Below are 12,863 nucleotides of genomic sequence, written 5' to 3' on the forward strand. Positions count from 1 at the left end.
CAAAACAAGGAGATAGTAGCATCAGCAGATTTAGGATGGGCCAAGGTTACCAAGACCCTGCCAACATCACAAGGAAACTACCCAAATTAGGAAAGATTTGAGGAAAGTTCAAAAGTTTACACCGAGGAAGACCAACCAGACGACCACCTCCTCCGATGAAGGCTCCGGATCTCCCACCTCTAAACCTCCCCAAATTAAAGACTCCGCCCAGACTCTGCCTATATATGAATATTACAAGTAGATGTTGCAATGTAATTAATATACATGTATAATGATGTAATCCCTACTCAGAAATTGTATAAAAAGGTTGCACTAATTGTTAACAACGGAGCTCTTTGCCCAGGGCGACCTGGAGAGCTCCCCAACGCGTTGCTAATAAAATACCTCCTGCTTTGAGCATGAAACTTTGTCTCTAAAGCAGTCTCTCTGTGCTTCTTTGGGGCAAATTCGGCATCACTCTCTCACTCTCTTTTCTCCTCCAGCCTTTCCTGGCAGGAACCAGGACAGTTGTGTGCATACAGAAATGGGACTCAAACACAAAAAGGGGAGATATAGCCCAGTTTTAAATTTCAGAGGCTATTTTTAATATCCTCTGAGCAGACAAAAGCCACTGCAGGTATAAGAAGTCTCTCTCTTCTAGTTCTTCTCTCTGGTTAAGCGGTAAGAATGAAAGCCTATAAGGTCTTTATAAAGTTTCTCGGCTCTGCCGTGGACCACCTGCACTGGCAGCAGGGTCTGGGCTGGAAAAGAAATTGCGGGTGACCCTCCCGGGTCAGCACCTTTCCCTGGTGCACTTTGAAATCCTCAATTCCACAGGAACTGTGCCCTTTGCTCAGGGCCTTCCCTGATGCTTTCAATCCTGAGGTGAGCAGTGTTGCTCAGAGCTCCCTGTGATCGTGGTTGGTGCCCGTGCTCATCGGCTGAGGAGCTGATTATTTTGTGCTACCTGGATCAGCCCGAGGTGCTGGGAATGTGAAGGGATCGTGGCCGAGCACGTGCAGCATTCCCTGGGACACACCCGTGGGGAAGAGCTCCAGAAATGCCTCCCAGACGGGCGGCAGGCGCTGGAGCGCCAAGGTGGGGGGGCAAAATTCCTATGGAAATGGGGCATTTGGGAATGGGGGACTTGTTGGGCCGAGTGGAACATGGGATACTGACACTGTCCTGCTGCGCATACGGATTCTTTCCGGGACCACGGGGATGAGCCACATGAAGAAAGAAAATTTCACACAGAAAGAAAATTAGAGAGCCAAAAGCGCAATTTGAAGTCAATTTGGCTACTTCTGTCAGGGATAACAAAAAGCGCTTCTATAAATACATTAATAACAAAAGGAGGGGCAAGAAAAACCTCCATTCCTTGTTGGACTTGGGGGGAACAGGGTTAACAGGGGTGAGGAGAAGGTTGAGGTACTTAACACCTACTTTGCCTCAGTATTCACCAGTAGGACAGGTGGCCCTCAGGACAACTGGCCTCTGGAACTGGTAGACAGGGACAGGAAACCAAATACCCCCTGTATTCCAGGAGGAAATAGTCGGTGACTTACTGAGCCACCTGGATCCACACAAGTCCATGGGACCAGATGGGATCCATCCTAGGGTGATGAGGGAGCTGGCAGAAGAGCTCGTCAAGCCGCTCTCCATCATTTACCAACAGTCCTGGCTCACTGGGGAGGGCCCAGGCAATTGGAAGTTGGCGAATGTCACGCCAATCTACAAAAAGGGCTGCAAGGAGGACCCAGGAAACTGTCAGCCTGACCTCAGTGCCTGGCAAGGTTATGGAGCAGATCATCCTGAGTGCAATCACACAGCACCTACAGGATGGACAAGGGATCAGAGCCAGCCAGCACGGGGTTAGAAAGGGCAAGTCCTATCTGACCAACTTGATCTCCTTTTATGATCAGGTGACCCACCTGGTGGATGAGGGAAAGGCTGTGGATGTGTCTATCTGGACTCCAGCAAAACCTTTCACACCGTCTCCCATAATATACTCCTGGAAAAGCTGCAGCCCATGGCTTGGACAGGGGCACTCTGTGCTGGGTTAAGAACTGGCTGGAGGGCCGGGCCCAGAGAGTGGTGGGAACGGGGTTGCATCCAGTTGGGATCCAGTCACCAGTGGTGTCCCCCAGGGATCAGTGCTGGGCCCAGTCCTGTTTAACATCTTTATGGATGATTTCGATGAGGGGATGGAGTCCATCATTAGCAAATTTGCAGATGACACCAAGTTGGGAGGGAGTGTCGACCTGCTGGAAGGCAGGAGGGCTCTGCACAGGGACCTGGATAGGCTGGAGAGTTGGGCTGATTCCAGGGGGATGAGGTTCAACAAGACCAAGTGCCAGGTCCTGCACTTTGGCCACAACAACCCCTGCAGCGCTACAGGCTGGGCACAGAGTGGCTGGAGAGCAGCCAGGTGGAAAGGGACCTGGGGGTGCTGATCGACAGGAAGCTGAACATGAGCCAGCAGTGTGCCCAGGTGGCCAAGAAGGCCAATAGATCCTGGTCTGCATCAAGAACAGTGTGGCCAGCAGGAGCAGGGAAGTGATCCTTCCCCTGTACTCAGTGCTGGTGAGGCCACACCTTGAGTATTGTGTTCAGCTCTGGGCCCCTCAGTTCAGGAAGGACATGGAGGGGCTGGAGCAAGTCCAGAGAAGAGCAACGAGGTTGGGGAAGGGACTTGAGCACAAGTCCTTTAAGGAGAGGCTGAGGGAGCTGGGGTTGTTTAGTCTGGAGAAGAGGAGGCTCAGGGGTGACCTCATCACTCTCTACAACTACATGAAAGGAGGTTGTAGCCTGGTGGGGGTCGGTCTCTTCTCCCAGGTAGCCAGCAACAGGACAAGAGGGCACAGGCTTAAGCTGTGTCAAGGGAGGTTTAGGTTGGATATTAGAAAGAAGATCTTTACAGGCACTGGAATGGCCTGTCCAGAGAGGTGGTGGATTCGCTGTCCCTGGAGGTTTTTAAGACGAGGCTGGATGTGGCACTGAGTGCCATGATCTGGTAATCACAGTGGGGTTGGATCAAGGGTTGGACTTGATGATCTTGGAGGTCTCTTCCAACCCAGTTAATTCTATGATTCTATGATTCCCCGCTCCCAGCCTCCCCCTGGGCGGAGATCCCGGGCTCCGCCATCCCGGGGGCTCCCCTGGCACGGGCGCTGCTCCCGCTCCCCTGGCAGCGCCTCCTCGCTCCTGGCCCAGGGGCGAAGGTGCCGTCGCTGTTGGGAACGATCCCACACCGCTCCATCTCCCGATCCCGGAGTTCATTGCCCTTCATCCGGCTCATCCCCGTGGTCTCGGGGCAGAATCCGTACGTGTGGCTGGACAGTGTCAGTATCCCGTGTTCCACTCGGCCCAACAAGTGCCCTATTCCCAAATGCCCCATTCCCATTGGAATTTTGCCCCCCCACCTTGGCGCTCCAGCACCTGCCGCGCATCTGGGAGGCATTTCTGGAGCTCTTCCCCATGGGTGTGTCCCAGGGAATGCTGCACGTGCTTGGAAGTGTCCCAGGGAATGCTGTACGTGCTCGGCCACGATCCCTTCACATTCCCAGGACCTCGGGCTGATCCAGGCGGCACAAAATAATCAGCTCCTCAGCCGATGAGCACGGGCACCAACCACGATCACAGGGAGCTCTGAGCAACACTGCTCACCTCAGGACTGAAAGCATCAGGGAAGGCCCTGAGCAAAGGGCACAGTTCCTGTGGAATTGAGGATTTCAAAGTGCACCAGGGAAAGGTGCTGACCCGGGAGGGTCACCCGCAATTTCTTTTCCAGCCCAGACCCTGCTGCCAGTGCAGGTGGTCCACGGCAGAGCTGAGAAACTTTATAAAGACCTTATAGGCTTTCATTCTTACCGCTTAACCAGAGAGAAGAACTAGAAGAGAGAGACTTCTTATACCTGCAGTGGCTTTTGTCTGCTCAGAGGATATTAAAAATAGCCTCTGAAATTTAAAACTGGGCTATATCTCTCGTTTTTGTGTTTGAATCCCATTTCTGTATGCACACAACTGTCCTGGTTCCTGCCAGGAAAGGCTGGAGGAGAAAAGAGAGTGAGAGAGCAGCACTGGGGTTAAGGAGAGTCTCGGTGAGGGCACTAAATTGGGGAGTACCATTTCTAAACCACAGGAACACAGTTCATTGGGCTAAATTGAAGCTTCTCTGAAAATAGTCTGACAGCTGGATGCTCTCTGAGTACCAGGCGGCCTCACATCACAGAGCCCTGGAAGCTGATCCCAGACCCTGCCCCCAGTGCAGGTGTCCCATGGCAGATATAAGGAACCACAGAAAACCATTCTATTTTATATCTTAAACAGATATAAGGACCAGAGGAAAGACAGCTCTTACACTTGCAGTAGGTGTCACCTGCTGAGAGGCAATCAAAATGCCCTCCAAAAATTAAAACTGGACTTCATCTCAGCATTTTGTGTTTGAATCCTTTGTTCATATGCACACCACTCAGGAATCTCAGTGAAATTGAAGTTTTTATTGAGGAAAATTATAATCTATTAATATCTATATATCTACCTATCTATCTATCTGTCTATTTATCTATCTGTCTGTCTATCTGTCTGTCTATCTACCTATCTTATAATCTGTCTAATCTATCTGTGCCCTACTATCTATTGGCACAACTGCGATGAAACTGTGACCCAGCTCAAGCCCTAAGGTGTGTTTAGGGCAATCCCAGGCTGGTGACAGGAATCACTGGGTGAGCCCAGGCTGGCAGTGTGTGCTTGGGGCAGCCAAATGCCCGAGGTGCTGTCCCTGCAGCCGTGGCTGCGGTGCCTCCCTGTGCCACGCTCTCAGCCGGACGCTGCCGAGGCTCACACGGTCACCTGCAGGCAGCTGCCTGGCGCTGGCAGCCTGGCACTGCTGCTCCTGCCCTCGTGGGACACAGGTGCCAAGGAACAGCCTGGCACAGCCCTGAGCACCCTCCCGAACAGGGAGTGTCGTTGCCGTCACTCCAGGCCGCAACTGGCGTGGCAGAAGGAGATCCGTGGCCAAGGGGCTGAGCGGGCAGCAGGAAAGCTCCTGCCTGCCCCACTGGCACCAAGGGCTCCTGCCAGGGAAGAGCAGGCAGTGCACAGGCAGTGGTTGTGGTTGTGGCGGTGCCGGCCTGGCCTGGGTGCTGCTCCCTGGGACGGCTGGGCCAGGCCTGCCACCACTGGGGCAGCGCTGGACTTTGGGACGTGGCTGGCTCCTCCTCGGTGTCTCACAGATGTCTGATGGCATTTGGCACTCATGGTGACATCAGCCATTTGAAACAGGTCACACAGATCGTAGATGAAAATTTAGTGTCGAACTTAGGTGGGAAGTTCCTGCCTCACAGTGCTCTTTGCCACAGTTGCTCTGTAAAAGAATGGAGTTACACAGCTCAGTGTTTCCATTTCAACATTTTCTGTCCTCTCCCACACTGGAAAATTTGTACCAACCTGCTGACCAAAAGTCGTTGGCTTTACCACACGTGGCTGGGGTGTGTTCTGAGGCCGGGAGTTCTGCCCAGTCCCAGACGGTTCCCAAGGTGTCCCAGGCCAGCTGAATCCAGAGGTGGAACTGCAGCCCGATGTCTGCTGACATCGCTGAATGTGGCTGCAGATTTGCTTCTCTGGCGCTCCCAAAGGAGCTTCGGGTTGGCCTCTTCAAGTCTCTCATTGGCTCTGAAACATTCAGAGGCACACAAAGAGTCACCTTGGGCAGCAACGCTTTGGCAAAGTTCCCCTCTATGTCCTTGACTATTCCTTGACTTCTAAATGCCAAGGGGATGAAGAGAGTCCAAAACAAGCACATCCTTTGATCTGAGCTTGTGCAGAGGGCCTGTTTCCAAAAAATCACACCAAGTGCAAGGAGCAGCAAGTGTCACCTCCATAAGAACTCTGGGCTACCCTGCTGGCCTTCAAAGGAAAGCTCAAACCTCAGAGCTGCTGCTAAAACAGAAAGATCATTCTTATTTTTGATTCACAGAATCCAACTCTGCTCTCTGAGAGGCCTCTCCTTATTCAAACAGGAAAGGCCACAAGATTGATCTTTTCTGTTACACACAGGAGGAGGAGGAGATTAGAGATTGGCAAAAAGACTGCCTGTTAAATCAACATCAGCTGGAAAAAGACACCACTCATGCTGTAATGGTGCTACTGTGGTGTTACTGCTGGAACTCTATGGAGAAAGGAAGACAGGTCTGGTGAAGGGAAGGGTCTTGAGGTGCTTTCCCCACAAATATGCCATGTTATGCTTTCACACATTGTGCTGGCCAGATGTAGAAAAGGGATTTTAGAAGGAAAATGCACAAGGAAAAAGGAGTCTGTGATTACCACTCCAAAAAAACCATGAACTTACCTTTCCAGTTTCTTTGCGAGGCTTTTGCTGGTTTTCACTTCCTGCAGGTACAGCTCTATGTACTTGTCCACTGCTGGCTGTCTGGATTCTTGTTGAAAAGGTCTTTCTTGTTGGTTGCTTTTTGTCCTTCCCAGTGCACGTTCAAGATCTCTAGTTCTGTCTTCTAACTGGTTTTTCAGTGAGTCAAAATGACTGCTTCTGATTTTTTCTAAGGTGTCCTGGCAGGCTGCCTGTTCCTGAATGAGACAGTGCACCTTCAACCACCACAAGAAAAACAGAGCTCTCCCCAGCAGAAAATTGCACATACCGAGTTTCAAGGGCCCAGCTTTGCTCAGAGAGGTGGCTGTGCCTCCTCACAAGCAGCAGCAATCAAGGCAGAACCCAGGAGCTACCAGGGTAAATAATTCTTCTCATTCAGAAAGAGGCCAAATCAGCACTCTTAGTCAAAGCTACCAATGAAAAGACACTGTATCTGCAGGACAGGGCATATTGAAAAGGATGCTTCAAAGACAATCAGAGCATCCCCACCTGCACCCCCCTCACCCCACCCCTGTCATTTCAGGGACTCCTTTTCTGAGCACTTTCCCCCCTACAAGGACAAAGCAGCACCCCAATGTCTGGCCATGACAGCTGCAAGTTGCCAAACCCATTGGAGGATGAAAAGGGAGAACCAGAGCAGGGGACAGAGATCCCCCCAGGCACTGCCAACTGGGAATGTGCCTTGGGCAGGCTTTGGATTCAGGGACCTGCCAGCACATCACACACCCAGCACTGCTGCCCAACCATCTGCCCTTCTCCCACTGCCTCCAGCACAGACAGAAGTACAGCACTAACACACAGAGAATGCAGGAGGGAAAGGAAAATACCAGAAATCGTGGCCGCAACAGAAGTTTACGTAGTGCCCGTGGACACTGGTGAGAAATTCACTTACTTGCAAAAACTGATTGACTTCATGTAGCTTTTGTGTTATTTCCTTGCTTGCTCGTTCTTCCGCCTCTCTTTTACATTGTTCCAGCTGGGAGCGATCCACCATGTTAGTGTGTAAATGATGCTGGAGTTTTGACAGCTCTTCTTGCAGCTGGCATTTGTCCACCTCCAGTTGTTCACACTTCCTATGCAGAGTGGACAGCTCTTCTTGCAAATCCTGATTTTGGGCTTCCAGCTGCATGCATTTTTTAGATTCCCTGTCCAGCTGCTGGGAAAGTTCAGCAACCTGCAGACAGAAAGAAAGAAAAAAGGAACTCAGCGTGACCTAAAGGCAGTGAATTCTGTGAAAACCCCAAAAGAGGTGGCCAGGGAGAATATATTCATCATCTGCTGACTCAGTACTAGAAAAAAGGTGCAACCAGGCTCTCCTTTTCCAGCAAGAACAGCTTTCCTATCATTTGTGATAGCATTGCTCAGGTTCCCATCCCTTCTGAGTTCCTCAGGCAAAAATGCTCCAAGCTTCTGACTCCCAAGGAATGGCTGCAAAGGCAGGAGGCGATTCCACAGCGCTGCCTTCCAACCCCAGCGTCCCTCTGACACAGCCGCTCCAGCAACGAGTCCCAGGAACGAGCGGAGAGGAGACCAAAGGTTACCCGGCCCTGCTGAACAGGCAGAGCAGCCTCAAAAACACTGCTGGGAACAGCCCTGCTGGGTCCCTGCCACCAGATGGGCTGAAACAGCTCCCCAGGAGCAATAAGGGACAGGATTTCCCTGGGAGGCACCTCTGCTCAGTGTGCCCCGGGCAGCAACAGCTCTGCTGAGAAAAGCAAAACCTCCAGTGCCTCCTGCTCAGCTCGTGCCTGGCACAGGGCCCAGGGGCTGATCGTGCCCTGCGAGTGACAGCGCTGTTCCTGCCCTCTCTTCCAGGGAAGGAATTCATCTGTCAGTCCCAGGTGACGCTGGCACAGCCCCCCTCAAGCTGCAGCCAGGCTGAGCTGGGCCCCACTGCTCTCAGCCCAGGGCCGTGATGTCCTGCCAGGCCGGCAGAGCTGCCCCTCCCTAAGGCCCAGCCGGGGATCTGCACTCTTGGCTGGCCCCGCTTGCTGTCAGTGGGCCTGTTCTGCTCTTCTGGCTCAGGGGCTGTGGGACGGCTCCCTGGCCCGGGAGGTCACGCACCCTGCCAGGCTGGCTGCCACTCTGGGCTTGCCCTTCCTCTGCAGGACAGCCTGGCCTTCCTGAGCCCTTGCACCTCCTGCTTTGCACTGAACATTTGCATCTTTACCCACAGTGATAACTACCCCAGGATTAGTTATAGTCATCTACTACTGTAACAGCAGAAGGAGCTTTAAAAAAAGCCCATCAAATGCAAAATGCAGCCAAGGAAAATAAAAATCATCAACATGACAAGAAATATAGGAAAGCATCTCCCAGGCTTCAAAAGAAGTAACACCACAACCGAAAACCCCTCCCAAAAAGTGCAGCTCACCTCTGTTTGTAATCTATCAACTTCCTTGACCTTTTCAGAATATTTGTTCTTTATTTCTTCCTGCTGGGACTGGGTTTCTTGCTGTTCATTATCCCTGGGTTTCCTCCTATCTATCCTCAGAAGTTCTTCCAGCCTGCACAGCAAATGAGTTAAGAAAACAATGAAACACAGGAAGAACCGGCCTTTTCCCCACAGTCTCCCATAAACAGCACAGACATCATAGAAGCATAGAATGGCTTGGGTTGGAAGGAACCTGAAAGATCATCTCTTTCCAACCCTCCTGCTGTGGGCAGGGACACCTTCCATAAGACCAGGTTGCTCAGAGCCCCATCCAGCCTGGCCTTGAACACTTGCAGGGATGGGGCAGCCACAGCTTCCCTGGGCAACCTGTTCCAGTTCCTCCCCATCCTCACAGGAACCAATTTCTGCCTGGTATCAAATCTAAACCTCCTCTCTTTCCCTTTGAAACCATTCCCCTTTGTCCTCTCACTGCATGCTCTTTGAAATGGACTCTTTTCACCCTTCTTGTAGGCTCCCTTCACGTACTGCAAGGCCACAATTAGGTTGCCCCAAAGCCTTCTCTTTTCCAGGCTGAAGTATTCCAGTTCTCCCAGCCTTTCCTACCAGGAGAGGTGCTCCACCTTTCTAAACACCTTGGTGGCCTCCTCTGGACTCCCTGCAACAGGTGGAGGTCCCTGCTGTGCTGAGGAGCCCAGAGCTGGATGCAGCACTCCAGGTGGGGTCTGCCAAGGGCAGAGCAGAGAGGCAGAATGCCCTCCCTGCCCCGCTGGCCACGCTGCCTTTGCTGCAGCCCAGGGGACAATCGGCTTTGCGGGCTGCGAGCGCACATTGCCGGGTCCTGTCCAGCCCCTCATCCAGCCCAGGTGCTGCTGGGCAGGGCTGCTCTCCCTCTCTCCATCCCCCAGCCTGCATCCATACAGGGGCTGCCCTGAGCCACGGGCAGCATCTTGCACTGGCTCTTGTTAAACCTCCTGAGATTGCCATGGGCCCACTTCTCCAGCTTGTCCAGGCCCCTCTGGGTGGCATCAGGTGTGTCAACCACACCCCTCAGCTGGGTGTCAGCTGCAAATTTGCTGAGGGTGCCCTCCATCCCTTTGTCTGTGTCCTTAGTGAGGATAGGAAATAACACTGGTCCCAACACAGACCCCGCTCTGATGGCACTGCTGTCCCTCAGGACTCTGAGCCATTGATCACCACCTCTGGATGGGACTGCTCACCCAGTTTCTTAATCCATCAACAGTCCACGCATGGAATCCACCTCTCTCCAGCTTAGAGAGAAGGATGTTGTGGGGGACTGTGCCAAAGGCTTTCCAGAATTACAGGGAAAGGACACCTGGAGCCCTTGGCCACTGATGCAGTCACTCCATCTTAGAAGGCCACGAGGTTGGTCAAGCAGGACTTGCCCTTGGTGAAGCTGGGCTGGTGTCTCGAATCACCTCCCTGTCATCCCTGTGCCTTGACAGAGCTTCTAGAAGGATCTTTTCCATGACCTTCCCAGGCACAGAGGGCAGCCTGACAGCTTGGCAGTTACCAGGGCCCTCCTTTCTACCCCTTTTAAAGATGGGTACAGTGTGTTTCCCTTTTTCCCATCACCTGGGACTTCACCTGACTGTCATGACTTTTCAAGTATCAAGGAGAGTGTCTTGGCAACTACATCAGACCCTGTTGGCCTATGTAGGGTAATAATGCTGGTGAGAAGTAGAAGATGGATTTCAAAGGAAAACGTATGAAGAAAAAGGAGTCTCTTATTAACACTCCAAAAAAAGCGTGGACTTACCTTTGCAGTTTCTTTGTGAGGCATCTTCTGGTTCTCACTTCCTCCAGATACAGCCCTTTGTACATTTCCATTTTTCCCTCTGTTGCTTCTTTACAACAAGCACTCTCTTGTTGGGCTTTTTTAACGCTGTCCAATTCCCTTTCGAGATCTCTAATTCTTTCTTCCAGCTGGAGTCTCGTTGAATCACAATTCCTGTCTCTAATTTGTCCTAAGTGGTGCTGGTAGGCTGCCTGTGCCTGAAGGAGACAGTGCACCTTCAACCACCACAAGAAAAACAGAGCTCTCCCCAGCAGAAAATTGCATGGACCCAAGTTCAGGGCTTTGCTCAGAGAGGCGGCTGTGCCTCCTCACAAGCAGCAGCAATCAAGGCAGAACCCAGGAGCTACCAGGGTAAATAATTCTTCTCATTCAGAAAGAGGCCAAATCAGCACTCTTAGTCAAAGCTACCAATGAAAAGACACTGTATCTGCAGGACAGGGCATATTGAAAAGGATGCTTCAAAGACAATCAGAGCATCCCCACCTGCACCCCCCTCACCCCACCCCTGTCATTTCAGGGACTCCTTTTCTGAGCACTTTCCCCCCTACAAGGACAAAGCAGCACCCCAATGTCTGGCCATGACAGCTGCAAGTTGCCAAACCCATTGGAGGATGAGCAGCCAGAACCAGAGCAGGGGACAGAGATCCCCCCCAGGCACTGCCAACTGGGAATGTGCCTTGGGCAGGCTTTGGATTCAGGGACCTGCCAGCACATCACACACCCAGCACTGCTGCCCAACCATCTGCCCTTCTCCCACTGCCCCCAGCACAGACAGAAGTACAGCACTAACACACAGAATGCAGGAGGGAAAGGAAAATACCAGAAATCGTGGCCACAACAGAAGTTTACGTAGTGCCTGTGGACACTGGTGAGAAATTCACTTACTTGCAAAAACTGATTGACTTCTTGTAGCTTTTGTCTTATTTCCTTTTCTGCTCGTTCTTCCGCCTCTCTTTTACATTGTTCCAGCTGGGAGCGATCCACCATGTTAGTGTGTAAATGATGCTGGAGTTTTGACAGCTCTTCTTGCAGCTGGCATTTGTCCACCTCCAGTTGTTCACACCTGACCGTGTGATGTCACCGATGTCCTCTGTCATGTCACAGTTGTCCCTCTTGACATCACTGGTGTGTCTGTGGTGTCATCACTGTCCCTTGTGATGTCAACAATGTCCCCAAAGATGTCACTCCTGTCTCTGTGATGTCACCACTGTCCCCTGTGATATCAGCAATGTTGCCAAGGATGTCATTGGTGTCTCTATAATGTCAAACCTTTCCTTGTGAAGACACCGATGTCCCTGTGACATCAGGGTTGTCCCTTTGTTGTCAACAGTCCCATGTGATGTCACTGGTCCCAAATGATGTCACCAATGTATCTGTAATGGTACCACTGTCCCCTGTGATGTCATCCATGTCTCTGATTATGTCACTGGTGTCTCTGTGATGTCACCACTGTCATTGTGAAGCCACGGATGTCCCCTGTGATTTCTCTGACATCACAGCTGTCATTTGTAGTCACCAGTCCCCTGTGATATCACTCATCCCCAATGATGTCACCAATGTATCTGTGATGGCATCACTGTCCCCTGTGATGTCAGCCCTGTTTACAATGATGTCACTGATGTCCCCTGTGATGTCATAAATGTCCCTGTGACATCACTGGTGTCCCTTTATTGTCAGCAGTCCCCTGTGACGTCACTGGTCCTCAGTGATGTTACTGCTGTCTCTGTGATGTCACCACTGTCCCCTGTGGTGGCACCATGTCCCCGTGATGCCACTGATGTCCCTTTGATGTCAGTGATGTCCCTGTGACATCACGGTTGTCCCTTTGTTGTCAACACTCCCCTGTGATGTCACTGGTCCACAATGATGTCACTTCTGTCTCTGTGATGTCACCACTGTCCCCAGTGGTGGCACCATGTCCCCGTGATGTCACCGATGTCACTCTGATGTCACCAGATGCCTTTAATGTCAGTGATGTCCCTGTGACATCACAGATGGCCCTTTCTTGTCACCAGTCCCGTGGGATGTCACTGGTCCCTACTGATATCACCAATGTCCGTGTGATGTCACCACTGTCCCCTGTGTCTCTGATGATGTCACTGCTGTCTCTATAATGTCACCCTTGTCCTTGTGAAGTCACCAATGTCCCCATTGATGTCACCGATGTCATTGTGACATCACAACTGTCCCTTTGTTTTCACCAATTATCTGTGATGCCACTGGTCCTCAGTGATGTCAGCCATGTCCCTGTGATGTCACCAGACCCCTTTGATGTCACTGATGTT

The 12,863-nt window shown here is 51.7% G+C and overlaps 1 protein-coding gene across 1 annotated transcript; it reads right to left on the reverse strand.

Moving 5' to 3' along the window:
* Window positions 1-3,811: 3,811 nt before the first annotated feature.
* On the reverse strand, window positions 3,812-11,635 carry LOC126652322 (ankyrin repeat domain-containing protein 26-like). The gene is made up of 7 exons (XM_050339037.1): window positions 11,464-11,635; window positions 10,540-10,775; window positions 8,742-8,874; window positions 7,260-7,541; window positions 6,329-6,564; window positions 5,428-5,652; window positions 3,812-5,344 (listed from the first exon to the last, which is right to left on the reverse strand). The coding sequence occupies exons 1-6, from the start codon at window positions 11,563-11,565 to the stop codon at window positions 5,451-5,453; spliced, it is 1,191 nt and encodes a 396-aa protein (XP_050194994.1). The 5' UTR covers window positions 11,566-11,635; the 3' UTR covers window positions 3,812-5,344; window positions 5,428-5,450.
* Between the last annotated feature and the right edge of the window lie 1,228 nt (window positions 11,636-12,863).

The sequence above is a fragment of the Myiozetetes cayanensis genome, unplaced genomic scaffold (assembly GCF_022539395.1).
Source record: "Myiozetetes cayanensis isolate MyiCay16 unplaced genomic scaffold, myiCay2020 scf762, whole genome shotgun sequence".
Classification (NCBI taxonomy): Eukaryota; Metazoa; Chordata; class Aves; order Passeriformes; family Tyrannidae; genus Myiozetetes; species Myiozetetes cayanensis.